This window comes from Perca flavescens, chromosome 6 (assembly GCF_004354835.1).
Source record: "Perca flavescens isolate YP-PL-M2 chromosome 6, PFLA_1.0, whole genome shotgun sequence".
In the NCBI taxonomy this organism is placed as follows: domain Eukaryota; kingdom Metazoa; phylum Chordata; class Actinopteri; order Perciformes; family Percidae; genus Perca; species Perca flavescens.
In genome coordinates, this window is record NC_041336.1 from 37,512,386 (window position 1) to 37,528,282 (window position 15,897).

Sequence of the window (15,897 nt, forward strand, 5' to 3'; positions counted from 1 at the left end):
GATAATAATGGGCACAATGTTGAATAAAAACAGTTCTTATTTATTTTCTTTAAAATGTAAAAACAATTCAAAGACAAAATACTACTATACTAATACTAATCGAACTAGTGTAGGAGCATTGAACTCTGAGTGCACATTCAGTTGTTCTCCTCTGCTGTAATGTAAATTGTGCAGCATACAAGCAAGAGGAAATCATAATAATAAACAAAGGGCTCTGTTCTGTAACATATTGCACACAACCATGTCCTTATTGGAAGCAGTCCTGGAGCTGGGATAGGGTAGAGTCAGGCCAGGTACTGATAGTCCTTCTACTGGGCTGTATAGTCCTCCTGACCGGGACTTATGCTGGGATCAGGAGTTGGATGTGACCTGACTGGCCCAGGTGAGCGAGAGGAGCAGTTCTGTATCTTTCTTGATGTTAGAGTAACATGGTCTAGTGTGTTCTTCCCTCTAGTAACACAATCTACATGCTGGAAAAAGCTGGGGGAGTACAGACTTTAAGGACGCCTTGTAAAAGTCCCCTCCAGGTGATTGTGTTGCAGTGTATTCACTATGGTTAGCAGTGAGCCAAACTTGTGCTAACGTTAGCATTGGGGGCTATGTAGACGGCAGTGTGCTGTTTTCGTAGTAAATAAAATGGCCTGTATATTACCGACAGGGCTCCAGGTCAGGTGAGCCGTGCTGGACAACGATCCTGCTTTTGGTACTCCATTCATTGTGCACAAAAATGCAGTCCTCCGCCTCTGGTCTTGTCTGAGTTATTTTCTCATCCTGCCGGTAGCTAGCTTGGCGTGCTAGCGCCGACAACCACCTGCAGTGCCCGGTCTGGCTGTGTCCTCCGGGATGCTATGAGCCGCCTGGAAGGCTCTCGTAACGGCTGTGTTGTATCGTAGTCCTATTGATTAGTTAAGTGTGGCTGTACTTGTATAAATATACACCGACAGGAGAGCTAGTAGCCGCTGCACAATTGCGCGCCGCCATCTTTGTTGACATTAGTGAATGTGTAGCGTTCCAATGCGTGTTTTGAAGTGTTTTTTTCTAAGTAATTTACATACTCGATAATGTCAATTTGCACATCGTTAACACAACAATGACGATATTATCGTAAACGATATATATTGCCCACCCCTAATGAACGGTATTCGTCACAAGCATTACAGACCAAGCTTGTCTGTGTGTGATATAGATAGCAACGTGTCTAAGATGTAGAAACACACAAAGTTAAAGTGATGGCTTGGAGTAATTTCACCCTAGGGTCCTTTGCCCCACGATCTTGAGCCAAACAACCCCCCAGAAGCTTTTTTCACCTGGGTCGAACATTGGGAGAGTTAGCGTAGAGTAGCGTTATCAGCTAAATAGCTTAGCGCAGGCGCTAATGGATCCAGGAGTGTATCTTGTACATTACCCCACTAATAATGCCCGAAATGATACCAAACTTCTACACTAGTACAAATAGGTATGTGTCCCATCTTAAACATCTCCCTAAAACTGTGTCCTTAACTGCTCTCCAACATCTAATGACATCATTAAGGTCCCTGATGATTTGTCATCTCATCAGCTCTATAAAGTCTTACTGTAAGTGTTTTATGACTGGAAAATGAATTAAAATTGTATTAATTCGTGTTTTAGGAGACAAGAGGAGTTGTCCTTCTTTTTGAACGTAAGGAGTTAATAATAGGCGGGGCACGTATAGTCAGAGCCTTTCTTCCAGGCGGCTTCAGCACAGGGCATCGATTCTTCCTAGGTGCTATTAGCTACCGTCTCCTCCATGAACTATTTATTTTTAGCTTTATAGCTCCTCTGTTGCTCAGCACAAAGCCGACCTGCAGGACATTCAGGGCTACAGGACATTTACAGCTGCAAAAACACTCATTCTGCAATATAAGGTCACATATTAGGCTTATATTGACAAATCCTCTGCTTTTTGCTCTCAAACGTTAATATTTTAAAGCTTACCCTGACTTCATGACAGCTGATGGCTCTTGCATCAAATAGCTGTTCTGGTAGTTCTTCGTATCAGGATCGCAGCCAATGAATATGGATAAAAATATCTGCTGTTCAATGCAGTAAACATTGGCAAAGCCAGGTGGTGGGCTGGTCTTGGCACTAAACGTGGTGTAATAATAGTATGATTCAAGTTTGCCTTTAAAGCGTAATGAATCACTTCATCTACATAGGCACGTGATGTTCACAACACAAGCAGCGTCGTACGTCACAGAACCACCAAGGGACCACAAAAATGACACATGAACACGCAACTCCACCAACCTATAACAGGTTTCCCTGCCAATATAAGGGTTAGGTGCAGCACCTAGGGCGAATTAATGTAAAATCATCAAAACAAACAAAGACTTTTCTCAGATCTAATAATTGTAGTTGGTCCCCAGTGGACTTCTTTAGCGAGTTTTGTCTTTTAAGATTTATTTATTATCTTCTCTAGATTTTCCAATATTGTAGACACATATATAGTATAGTGATAAACAGTCCAACATGATGTGTAAAATTGCATTTCTTTTTAATTGAAAAACAACACATTACCCCTTAACCCCCCGCCAAATACGTTCGCCTAAGTCTTCTACAATCCTAGGGAAAACACTGCTAAGAGATGCAGCCATTGATCGTACTGTAAGAGGAGCTATCTCTAACTCAATTAAGGGGCAGAGGAGAGGGGACATGCAAATGTGACCCACTGATAAAGACCTGTTATTGACACATTGACAGCAGAACGAGGGAGGGGGAGGGAGGGAGGGAGGGAGGGAGGGAGGGAGGGAAAGGAAAATAGAGAGTAATCACAATCAGGATCATAGACACTAATGACAGGTACACCCTATCTTCCTATCCTCCAGATCAATAATACCCATTATTCATCTCAAACTGGGGATGAATAATTAAGCCTCTTCCCGTTAGGGCGACATCTGTCCTTCTGAGCAGAAGGGTAGAGTAAGGCCGTGACAGCCATCTTGAGAGTGACTGACATCTAGCTAATGGTCACTCTTGTTGAACAGGAGACAACGCACAGATTCAACAAGGGCAGTTGGCTGGACAGCCGAAGACTAATAGCTCCATTAAAGAGTCCACTGGCATCTTGGTAGGAACTTTAAGTATAGAACATGAGTGCAAATCGATGAGTGCTACTGCAAAAGACAAACCAAGGAAATAAGATGCAGAGCTACAGATTCTGTTTAATCTGTTTAAAGGTAACAATTCACAGCTGTTGGCTGATCCACAGTTTTATGTAAGGACCCTTTTCAGATTCTTAATGAAATTTATTTTTAATTCTTTTTTCAAACCATAATCCTCACAATAAATCGACTGCGTCGTCATCAACCTGGAAATAAAACTCTACGGTGTACGGTTTAATCACCCATAATGCCATATTATAGCGGCTATCGCTTCTCATTTTATAATGAAGGATGAAGCCTAGCTTTAGCGTGACAGTTGCCATAGCAACTATGTCGTTACTACCCTAATGGCATGTGTATTGTGTGCGACCACAGCCTTGCTGATCGTTTGCAGAACTAAATTTAGACTCTCTATAAGTGACGGGAGAGAAAGTCACATCATTCTGTCCATTTCAAGTTTTATGTTTGACTCTTCCTCCTTGTGTCAGGCGTTGACCTCATGCTTCAGGCTTTGTTAGATTGCCCACTGATCTACCAACACATGTGCAGGGATCTAATGACACGCAAGAAGCCGCAAAGCAAAAAGAGATAGCACTATTTCAACTTTGAAATGCCAAAGCTTAGGCAGTATTTGAGCCGGGGTTTTGTGGGAGAGGGTCAACGTACTTTTCTATTGGGAGGGACAATAAACAATACAGTGAAACATGTACACATGGTGAGGGCTACAAAATAACATTACAACGACAGGATAATTGATAGACATGAACACATGTTGTTTCTTCAAGAAATCATGAAATCATATGGATTTTAAAAACAGAAAAAGTATTCTCATTCCACCTGGGCTAAATTGTTGTGCTGACAAATATTTTAGTCAACTTCAAAGTTCATCTGTATCTAGAAAAACCAGACCAATTTACTGTAGTTCATATTAAGTGTTAATAGCAACATCATTGGGATACTTAAATTTACTTTTTCATTACTCTAATCATTACATTTAAAAGTGGAATTAACAGCCAAGTCATTTTGTAGCTTGGCTAACTAACAAAGTATTATATCTTATCAAATCTGAAAATGAGAAGCCTGCTAACAGCACTGATACTGCCCTTGGCTTTATGGGGGACAATTGGGCGCAGGAAGGCTGTAGTGATGGGACATTTTATGTTTTAAAAGGGTCATTGTTACAAGGGTACGCTCTGGCTCAAACCCTCCGGCTAAGGGCTGATTTCACTGGAGAAGTTCCCTCGTTTGTTAACACAATGTGTTAAAAATAAAAACAAGTCATTTATTGCCTATGGAAAGCAACACATTACCAAAAATGAAAAGACATCTGAAAACAATGTTTCGTCTCTCAAGTTTTTCCCTTTGGTTATCTTTAAACAAGAATCACAGGCTCAAACATGAAGGTGGAGCCGGAGCAATAGTTCAAATAAGAATGCTCTGACAAAAAGGGAACAGAGTGAGATGCTGACATCTGGGCCTTGTCTTAGTCTGCTCATCTACCCATCCAGTGTCTCTATCTTAGATAGATGCATTCCCCTTCATCCCCTCCTCCATCCTTTTTAACGTTGCCATCCACACACCTTTCCAATCCCATCATTTCTCCATCACCCTTTGACTTAGACTACTCTCAGACAGGGAGCTGTGAAAGAGCTGAAACAGTGGGATCCCCTCGCCTACCCAGCGGTGAATAATGCAATCAGAGTGACTGATTGTCAGGAGGGTGCGGAGTTAAGATCGCCGTCGATGTGTGTGTCTCTCTCGGTCTGCACAAGCACACACACCTGCCGCTCAGCATATGACTCATCAAATGTCCGCAAGTCCTCTAAAGCCCACAGCACTTCCTCTAAGCCCAGCAGAAATCCATTCAACCTGCAGACTGGTGGTTCTTCACATCTGGGTAAATTGTGACACATCTGGATCAAACTGTATTTCATATACAGTAGTTTTTTGTTAAGCTGTACTTGGGCACAGCAGTGTGGTGAGCCAAATGCTAATTCTAGCATGCTATCATGTTCAAAATGAAAATGCTAACATGCTGATGTAAGGCTGTTTACCATGTTCACCAAGGTTTGCTAATTATTACTTAGACAAAATAAAGCTGAGGCTGATGGGAATGTCATTGGTTCTGCAAGTATTTTGGTCAAGTATTGGACAAATTAATTTTGACCTGATGATGGCGCTACATGAGACATTAGGGCAGTGGTTCCCAAACTGGGGGGCACGCCACCTTAAGGGGGCCTGGAGCTATGACAAGGGGGGCGAGGCAAAGGCTAAATATAAATAAATGAATGATGCATGGTTCTGCTAGCCTAGAAATCTAGACGCACCCTAGCGGCAGCAAATGTAATTTGCAACAAGGGTCAGTCTAGCAACTCTCCGTTGCGAGCTGGAAAAACCAAATTCTAGTCAGGCCAATCACATCTTGTATAGAGTCGGTGGGCGGGGCTTAACATAAGGACGGCAGAGTTGCGACGGATCCGCGTGAATTCCCTGCTACTTGAAAACAAAGAAGATGGCTGCTGCTGCTGGCGAACAGTGGTCTTTAGAATCTGCTTTGGCCGTGACTCTGGAAGACATGGAGTTCAGCTTTTCTTTGAGAAAAGAACAAAGAACGGCACTGAAGTCATTCTTAAACAAAGGAAGATGTGTTCGCAGTTTTGCCGACCAGATAAGGCAAAAGTTTAATCCGTCAACTAGCGTTGCTCTGGTTGGCTATGAGTGCAGAGGGAATTTGAAAGACAACCGTTTATCCCGCCCCTCGGATTGAGCCCTGCCAATGGTGAGATCCCAGACCCAACATCTTGATGTGGGGCTGGCTTGTCAGGCTATGGTTCTGCTGCACTGCTAGCAAAGCATGGACAGGTTTGTGAAAAGACTGCCAACGTAAAGCAGACGATGAAGCTACAGAAAATGCCAAAACTACTAAAGCAAAGACAAAAAAAAAAGTGTAGGGGTGACTACAATATGATCTAAGGAGCCTTATTTGACTGCCAATCTCCCAGTCTAAACAATGCAATGTTGTTTTGTTGACCATCCTTTCGCGGCGAAACAGCTGATAGTGGCGCACCTCTCTCTCTCTTTCTGTCTCGTCTCTTTACAAAGAAACAGCTGGTTGCGGCGCATCAGGTGTTCTGTCTGTCTGTCTGTCTCCGCTCTGTTTCAAGACAAGGATATAGAAAGAAACCTGAAGAAAATGTTTGGGAACCACTGCATTGGTGGATCACTAAACGTATTACAATTCATCCTGATTAATGTAAAAATGTGTGTTAAAAATGTCATAGTAATCCATCCAATATTTGTGAAAGCTATAATGCTAAGTTTATGTTGCCCCAATTAGGAATTCTAAATTCTAACAACACTGTCGGCGCATCCACATGATACAAGCCTTCGGTGATCGTGCACCACGATCGGGGAGGATCACTAAAGTCTTCAGGATTTTTCCTCTGGGAACCATGAATGTCTGTACAAATCCATTCAGTAGATGTTGAGATATTTCACAGTCAGGATAAGTGACAACTTTGACCTGCTGGTGGCGCTACAGGAAACATCAGAGGATCACCAAAGTCATCAGGGCACCAGGAATGTCTGTACAAAATGTAATCACCATCATCTGATAGCATGTTTTTAATGACTGAGGGCCATGACCAATGTTTTATTACAACCCCATGCAGCTGATAACGCTGTCTGACTGATCATGTTGTTGGCCAGAATGACAACACCAGGAATGCTGACAACCTCCTTCTTTCTTCGCCGGCCTACGAACTGGAATCGAGACAGCCTTTCCCATCAAACTGCTCTCTAGTGTCACTATACAAAATGTAATGAGAGCTTTGCTGTGCCAGTTCTGCTGAGAGCACTGCAACAGACTGAAACATCTTTGTAGTTTTGGCCATGTCTGCTATTGGTTAGAAAAATGACCAGACTATTATTTAGGGGCATATGCCTGCATTTGATAGCAAGCAGTAGAGAGGTGACAGGAAAAGAACTGTGGATCAGGGGATGTTATCATCACATTGTCAGTGTCTTAGAATAAGTGGGCCACTATGATGCCCTGATCAGACAGGTCTTAAACAAACGCTTCACATTATCCTAATATAGTTGGAAGAAAATGAAGGTGAACAGTATCACTACCCAAATTGTTTGTTGTTAACATCCATTATGGTTTAGAGACCAACTTCCTGGTTCTATCTACTATAAGTACCATAATTGTGTGCACAGGATTCCTGTGTAGTGAGGGATTATTATTTGGGTGGGCCACAAAATAATGTGCCTAAACTTGAACTAGGGACGTCACAATATGAGATTTTGATATTACAATTATTGTCAGAGGAATTATCACCGTTTCATGATTATTAGAGAAGTGATACAGATAGAAAAGGCCAAAGCTACAAAACTAAAAATATGAGTGTGAGGCTTTCCCATTCTTTTTTTGATGTGTGTCTGTGAGCAATCACCTCACTAGAACAAGTGTGCATTTCCCATCAGTTTCTAAAGCTATCAAACTACCACCCAAGTTGAATAAACCAGATTTGTTTTTAAACCTATCCGTAGCTATTTGTTAGTCAAGACACCCTGCGGATCCCCGAAGATCAGGCAAATCCAAAACAGCATCCCAACTGGAGCATCTACTGTCCGTGGTGTGTCTGTCTGGAGATAGATATGTGTGGCCTGCACTCTCTGATCTTCAATTAGTTTGACTTTGACTGGCCGTCCTCTCAGCCACTCAGTGGGAACGGCTCACCTCTGTGCTGCTCTTTGCCTCTCTCTGTCTGCGTCCTTCTGTCTGCTCAACTATCTCTATTGTTCCCACAGACTTCAAACACTTTTTTAATTGGATGCAGGTCAGCCAATAGGTGGACGTGGCTGAATGGACGTGCGTTATCAGTGTCTAGGCAGGGTTGCAGCTGCTCAGGTTATTTCTCAATACGAAAAAGGAAGAAGCCTGTGTGTGAGATAGAGGGGGGAGAGAGGGGAAGGAGGGAGAGAGATTGTATTGATAAGGCGGCATAAGAGGAAACCCTCCTTTTTCCTGTGGCCGCTGGGCGGTAGATTAAAAACGCATCTGCTGGCGAGCGAAATAAGGAAACATCACTGGCCATCTCCGGCATGGGAGATGAGTTTAAGATAAAGCCACTTCTCAATCACTGGGACAGTGGCAGCCATGTGTCTCTGACAGTGTAGGGGAGGCTTGGTCACATCGTCTTAATCACACTCTGTGGCCCCGAGCCTCCTTGCTACAAGCCGCTGCAGCATGTCAGACTAAGGACACAATCATTGGAAGTGCTCGATCCATCCGTCACACTAACAACAAACTAGTGGGGGGGGGAATAAGGAGGAAAGAGGAAGAGAGAGTGATGGCTGACAAGAACAGTATTGTTATGCTCTGTGATTGAGATATGAACCTTTTTCTCCAAACTAAACACTACATTTCTCCCTATTTTTCATAAACACCAGCAGCATTTATGTTGATCTTGATAACTTGCTGGGGCCCTTATCAGGTCACATCAGGGCCATGACACAGTGCTTTGGCTCTGACAAATATCCTGTTGGAGCAGTTTAGGTTGTTAAAAGTGCCTGGGAGATAAACAAGGGCCTTGTCAATCAGCAGGCCTTGGATGACAGACAGGTTGGGGAGGAGGTAGAGGTGGAGCTGGTGTCTCTGGAGGTGTCGGTGCTGGTGTGTCTGGAGGTGTCGGTGAGACAGGAGAAAGGGAGAAAGGGAGACGATTCCAGTGAAAGCTACAGCGCAGCGGCTCCTGGAGCTGGAGTTTGGGTGAAGAGAGTGTAGTGTCAGTGAGAGACCCAGCTCTCACTCCCTTCCTGCCTTTCCTTTCCTCTCTCTTTCTTCACATCATCTCTTCCTCTCTTTTCAGCAGACAGGCAGACCGCCAGAGCAGAGAGACTCCTCGCTGTTGCCACGGCGAGAGCGGTGAGGAAAAGCAGTCAGACTGCAGCGGGATTTGAGGGTCATTTGAAGAACACAACCAGGCAAAGCAGAGACAGGCTCCATTTTCAGCTCACGCCAGGGAACCAGAGTCTCTCTCTCTCTCTCTCTCTCCCTCTCCTCACACCCCTCCTCTTCCCATACACAACAGCTAAATCAATAGAAATGACAACGCAGTTGGAAGGTCATAGGCGAGCAAAGCTCTGTGGTGGAATGCTCTCCGATATGTGGCACAGAGAACAAATGGAAAAACAAATACACATCCTGCCTGCCTGCCTGTCTGTCCGGGTCTGATCCTGCTGAAGGAAACGCACAGAGCTGCTACAACTCCTCTCTATCCTTTTCTATACATCAACATGCAAAACGGAGCTGAGCGTTGCTGCACGGGACACAGAAGATACAGCACATTGTGTCTGTGCACACACACGCACACACACAGTCCTCTTAATGTAAACACTTGGAGAATGAGGTACACATGTTACACTGGCACAATCTACAAAATACTTCTCCCCACTCACTAATGAGCTACCAAGCATGGTCGGACACGGTGCCTTCACAACGCACAACAACAACAGCTACAGCTGGAATATCACCGGACCTAGTCAGAGCTACAGAAACCAGCAGCAGCAGCAGCCGCAAACACACACACAGAGCAGCAGCAGCAGCAGCAGCAGCAGCATGGGAGCAGAAAAGCGTCAACACACATAACAACATTAAGACAGAAAAGAGTTGCTTGTGCGCTACTCACAGAATATTTAACGGTCCCTTTGGGTCTCTGGAACGACATGCGCCTCCCATCCTTCTTCTCTGGAGTCTTCTTCTGGCCGGTATCTGAAAGCAAGCGAGGCAAGGTACGCATTACATTCATGTTCCCCTCTCCCCAGCTTGTCACAAGCTGCCGTTTCCCAGCCCCGTGGGTAGACAGCTCATTCGTCAACAGTGAGCCAGCCAGCCAGCGATGTGAGCTGTGAGCGCCGGACCACTTTCTCTCTCTCTCTCCCTCTCTCTCTGCTTCTACCCTCCTGCCCTCGCTCTCCCTCGATCGCACAGTCCTCCTCTCTCTCTCTTTCTCTCTCTCTCTCTCTCTCTCCCTTCTTCCTACTCACCCAGCATACAGCTCAGTGACAGCCGTTGAGAGCAGTTCACCTTGCCTTCATCCCCCGGTTGTCTCTCACGGCAGAAAGACACCAGGCTGACCTCCATCAGGGCACCACCGCTCTCGATGTGAGCCCGAGCGGAGAAGAGGAAGATAGATTCGGTTGGGAAGCGAGGGGTGCTAAGAAGGAAAGTGGGGGCTGAACTGGAGGGTGGATGGGGGAGAAGGGAGGGTTCAGTGCTACGTGTTGGTTGGGTAAGGCGGTGATGTAGCACGGGGAAGTGGCAGCTGAGATAGATTGTCAAGTCTTGCCTATGGTCGACTGATCGTTGAATCATAATGTGCATGTTAACTTATTGGGAGAAAACAGGTAGTTCTATGTAAAATCAGACATTAAAGGAACACGCCGACTTATTGGGAATTTAGCTTATTCACCGTAACCCCCAGAGTAAGACAAGTCCATATATACCCTTCTCATCTCCGTGCGTGCTGTAACGCTGTCTGACGGTTCCAGCATTAGCTTAGCCTAGCACAGATCCTGCAGGTAACTGGTTCCAACTAGCCTACTGCTCCCAATTGTGACAAAAGTGACAAAATAACTCCAACATGTTCCTATTTACATGTTGTGATTTGTAGAGTCACAGCGTGTACAAAAAACAACGTAACATGAGACACAGCCATCTTCTAACAGTAAACAAACCGGGAACTATATTCTCAGACAGGCTTGCTGCGAGCATATCACTCTGCCCAAGTACTATATTCTTCCGCCTGAGAATATAGTTCCCGGTTTGTTTACGGTTAGAAGATGGCTGTGTCTCATGTTACGTTGTTTTTTGTACACGCTGTGACTCTATAAATCACAACACTCACTTATTCGGAGCAGTAGGATTACTGGAACCATTCACCTCCATGTTCTGTGCTGGCCTGATGCCGCTGGAGCCGTCAGACAGCCTTACAGCACGCACGGAGATGAGAAGGGTATGTATGGACTTGGCTAACTCTGGGGGTTACGGTGAATAAGCTAAATTCCCAATAAGTCGGCGTGTTCCTTTAAACACTCCCGTATAGCCAAAATGGCATGATCCTTGTTTCATAACTATAGAAATTTTAGAGTTTTGGGCCGGAGGATGGCTGAAGCTTCAACGAGCGCCGGCGAGCACGGTAACGTGGTCGAGCAAGCTAGAGAGTGACTGAAGAGAGCGAGCGTCGTTAGAACAAAGCAGTGAATCCAAGAAATAAAACATTTTCACCACTTTATCACTAGAAATGCAACTGTAGCAAGCATCTCACTATCACTAACGTTATCCACGTTCATATTGATGCAATAAATGATATATCCAGCTACAAAAAAGCCTGAAAGCCAGAACTTAGAACAGAAGTACAAAGAGTCGTTCCTATGAAGATGATACACCGTCTCATCTCATCGCAAACATAACGCGGCAGAACGGCGCGATGCAAGTAGTTGCAAGTTTCAACTGGTCTCGTCACAAATCGTTTGTCTGAACTGGGGCTTTAGGCCTCCGCGAAGATTCAACTGCCAATCTCACAGTCAAATCTTCGAACGAAGCATTGAATATTCGGGGTCACCCCTATTACAAATAATAGAAATATGCTAAATTTCCCACTTTTTGACAAAGGACCTTGAAGGGTTGGAAGGTACTAGAAGGTACAGGACGGGGCAGAAGGCAGAGGTGAAGATCCAGGATAGATGGTTGGGAGAATCAAGGCAAAAGATAAAGAAGAAGAGGAGTATACCGCTGGCAAGTAGGTGTTTTAGTCTGAGAGTAAAATAATTATGATGTGATAGAGATGGATGGAAGAAGGCCCATGAAGCAGTTGGGGGGGATGGGTGAGGTTGGGAGAAAGCATGGAGATGAAGGCAAGAGGCTGTATGGAATATTGAAGCAAGTAGATGAAAGACAGAAGCAAATGATGGGAGATAAAAGAAACTGGAAGGGGACTCTTGGGAATGAAGAAGATCTAGAAAAGGGGCGGCCTTTGACTTAGGGCTGAGACTTTCTCTCATTTGTCCATGCCTTTCGCGCATGGACAAATGGGCTTGAGGAATAATTTACAAGGCTTTGTTGATCAGAGGTGTACGGTGTGTGGGCCACGAAGGGAGCTGATCGGATGAGGTCACCGAGTTTGGGTGAAGGATTTATGTCGGTCATACGTTGACCCGGTGCCCTCAGATGCCTCTCCTAAACATCTCCCTTTTGTTGGTGTTGCACATAACTAATGTGTCCCTTTATCAGTGTCTCATCAGGCATCTTTGATAGCTCGAAACATGAGTCATACACCAGTGTTGCTATTTCTGGGGCTCAGGACTGCCTGGCAGAAAGTGAGAGGGGAGGGGGAATCCGAGCTGCTTCAGGTGTAAATATCAGTCTAGTAAAGACGATACTGTTGGTGGTGTTCATTAAGCTAGCAAATATATGGATTTCCTACTCGTGTTGTCAAATGAGACTGGATACCACCAATGATGTTGGATCATTATAAATTAGTTTTGATGTTTTATTTTCTCCGTTTTAAAGACTGCACTTAAGTGCACTCATCCATTTTAGAGAAATATTAGAGCAGTGGTACCCGACCCTGTAGGCTTGTGACTCCGTAATACAAAAGAATTGCTTCTGGCCAGCCCTCATCACAGGTTGCATGTCTCAGTAGTGAGGTAGTGGTCTTCATGGACCCACTTGGATCTGAGAACAGAAACAAAACCTAGGACCTACGTTGGACCGAGACCTAACATTACTCAGTCGGTTAGGTTCTTGTTTACTGTCACAGATCTGGGGTCTGTGTATTGATTTGTCTAATACCTGAGAGGATTAAAGTGAACCCACTATCAGCTCTGATCATGAAGTTAGGGATGTCCTGATCAGCTTTTTTAACCCCCCGATCAGATTTTTTAAGTAATGAATATGTGCCGATAGCGAGTACCGATCTGATACATGTTTGCTCAAATAACAAAGCTGCTCACTGGTTTTTGGTTTACAAAAATTACTAAACTATGTCTTAAGCTTAATAGATTTACCTTCTACCTCACCAAAACAGTTCTCTTTAGGATCCCAGCAAACCCCCAACCAAGTTCCCCAATGGACAAAGAAGACTAAACTTAGTGATGGCTCTTGTGCTTAATAGTCAATCTTTGATTTTCTTCTCGTGTCTCGGCTCCGATACTTGCGATCGGGACATCTCTACATGTAGTATATCAGAATCACTGCAGGAGAAAAGATTTGAAGGAAAACAATAAATATGAAATAGAAAATTATTATTGTCTATCTAAATATCTCACAGTTGGCTGCAGAATATTTTATTTTGGGTGGCAGAAGGGGAAAAATGGACTTCAGTTATATCTATGAAGTCTTTAAAGCGTATAGAATAATTAGAAATCTTTGGAATTAGTTCACATGACTTTACATTTGTTCTTCCGACAATATTATTATGTCTGCGTTAGCGTTCTGTCTCTGTTCAGATCGACTGCAATATAGATCGGGTCTAATTATCATCAGGTCTGTTTGGATCGGGCTCCTTTCTTAACAGCATTTTGTGTGTGTTATCTTTAAATAGGACCAAATGCCATGTCCAGATTATTTGCACTTCATTCACTATGGAGGCAAGGGGTGGGGGGGGCGGAATCAATACAACGCAGTATCGCAATATTTTCCATGGGCAATACTCGATAAACGAACGCCAAATATCAATCTTCTATTGTATAAATTGCACATTCACATGAATTTCATTTCTTGGTACTAGATTAATAAAATGAATTGCTTTTTCAGTCCACTACTAGATGATGCAGCAAAGGTTTTTTTTTTTCAAACAGAGAAATCTATTTTTTTTTTTTATATAGAACCGATTTTGACAAAGTTTTCCTTTAGGAACACAATTTTAAGTTGGAAATAAGGTAATAAATTGCAATATATATCACATGATATTACAATATGTTTGAAATCTCAATAATACTGTATCGTGATATTTGATTTAGTTGACACTACTTAGCTAGGGCAGTGCATAGAATAAGCCATAGCACTATCTTGGGTAAGAATTTGTGATGAGAAAAAAACACAATGGCTGCACATTCTGTGGGCGTGTGCCAAATCAATTATTCAGTATCCAAATGAAAACCTTGGCAGGATGATTACTTTCAGTGGGACAATAGCAACTGGAGCTGTGGATTGTGGATGATTGCGTTTAAGTTGCTATTTAGAGGCAACACGTCATAACTGTGATTCCATGCTTTCCTGTTATGAAATATAATCCACTGTGTCTCTGTTTAATTGCAGGTCGTGCCAGTGTGGCAGACGGCAAGTAACCTGACTCGGTTTGTAAACAGCGGAGGTGTTGATACACTTTGTTAGCTACAGAATTGGAAAGACAACAAAGATTTGTGCCGTGTTTTTTGCTTTTGCCGTAGCTTGACGTGCTGATACACAGCTGTAAACACTGAACTGGTGCAGGCTGAGCACGATCAGAGTAAACATAGGATGAGGCAAAAATGCCTCAGACTCCCAAATAATATAGATTAGGAGGAGTGGAAGAGAGTGACAGTGATGTACGAAGAGCAAGACAGACAGAGAGAGAAAGAGAAAAACAGATATGCATTAGCAGCTGCAGGGGAACTTGCACATGGTGAGCCCGTGATTGGTCTAAAATTAAACCTCACCATGTATGGTGGCACAAGAAATTGGCATTTTATTCACACTCCAGACACAGCGGAGCTCAGCACCGAGCATCTTTTCCAAAGGAAACCAGAAGCATCTGTTGTCTCTAAATAAGAACTGCCTCTAAAGAAAGTAGCTACTTTTTAAGTCCGCAAATTACGGCCTGTTTGTTTCATGTGATCCATCCGCATCCTGTGATGCATTGGAATTTCAATTTTCAGTCAAGCATGCTTTTACCCGTCAATATACATATGGATAGTATTTCAACTTTGATTTTTCCTGTCCTGATACACAGCCTTTGTACCATATAAGTAACAGATTGCATGTCATGCGTTGATGATGTCACATGCTCAAAATGGCAAAATCTGGAGATGCAGAGGCTGCCTAGGAACAAAGTGTGAAGAAAAGGACCTGTGGCCAATGCCAATCCAGATAAAGTAAACACAGTTATCTTTGCTGAACAGCACAGTGGAAACAATTTCTAACAGAGGGGAGCCGAGGTTATATCTAATTTGTTATTCAACCAAGTAAAACAACAGTTGCTAGAGTGTAAGCTGTTTTACTGTTGTCGTTTCCCATAAAGGACATTTTACTCGGCTCATTAATGGTCTGAATTACAATTACACTGGGTCAGCTGTGAGAGAAGCTGTGTGACTCGCTCAGATGCTGAAAGGAGCTTCTGTATCAGGAAAAACAAAGGCTGCCTCTCAGCAAACAGGGATATAAACAGTCACAAGAACTCACGCTTATCGGAGCAACTTATAGGAAAAATGGGTCACAAAGGCTGTGTCCGAGTCATGGCCCACCACACTGCCTGGGTCTGAGACATGAAAACTGTGATAAACACCCTGCTGAGTGTAGGGTTGCACAATGAATCGCAATTTTATCGAAATTGCAATATGGACTAGTGCAATATCCAAATCGCAGGGGGTGGAGGGGGCTGCAACATTTGTTAAAGGCAAAATATACGTGTCAAACCATTCTGAATGAAGCATTGTGGCGCTGCAGAGACATCCTGGCCTACACATCGTATCCTACACACTAAAGAAGACATCTTTGTTTGGTACAGTCTCG

The 15,897-nt window shown here is 43.7% G+C and overlaps 1 protein-coding gene across 6 annotated transcripts in view; it reads right to left on the bottom strand.

Moving 5' to 3' along the window:
• Window positions 1-15,897, bottom strand: part of oxr1a (oxidation resistance 1a) — a 263,359-nt gene that overhangs the window by 51,445 nt on the left and 196,017 nt on the right. For all 6 annotated transcript variants that reach the window (XM_028581694.1, XM_028581695.1, XM_028581696.1 and 3 more), the window contains one exon: window positions 9,815-9,897. In XM_028581694.1, the coding sequence (XP_028437495.1) occupies window positions 9,815-9,897 (83 nt within the window). The remainder of the gene's footprint in view (window positions 1-9,814; window positions 9,898-15,897) is intronic.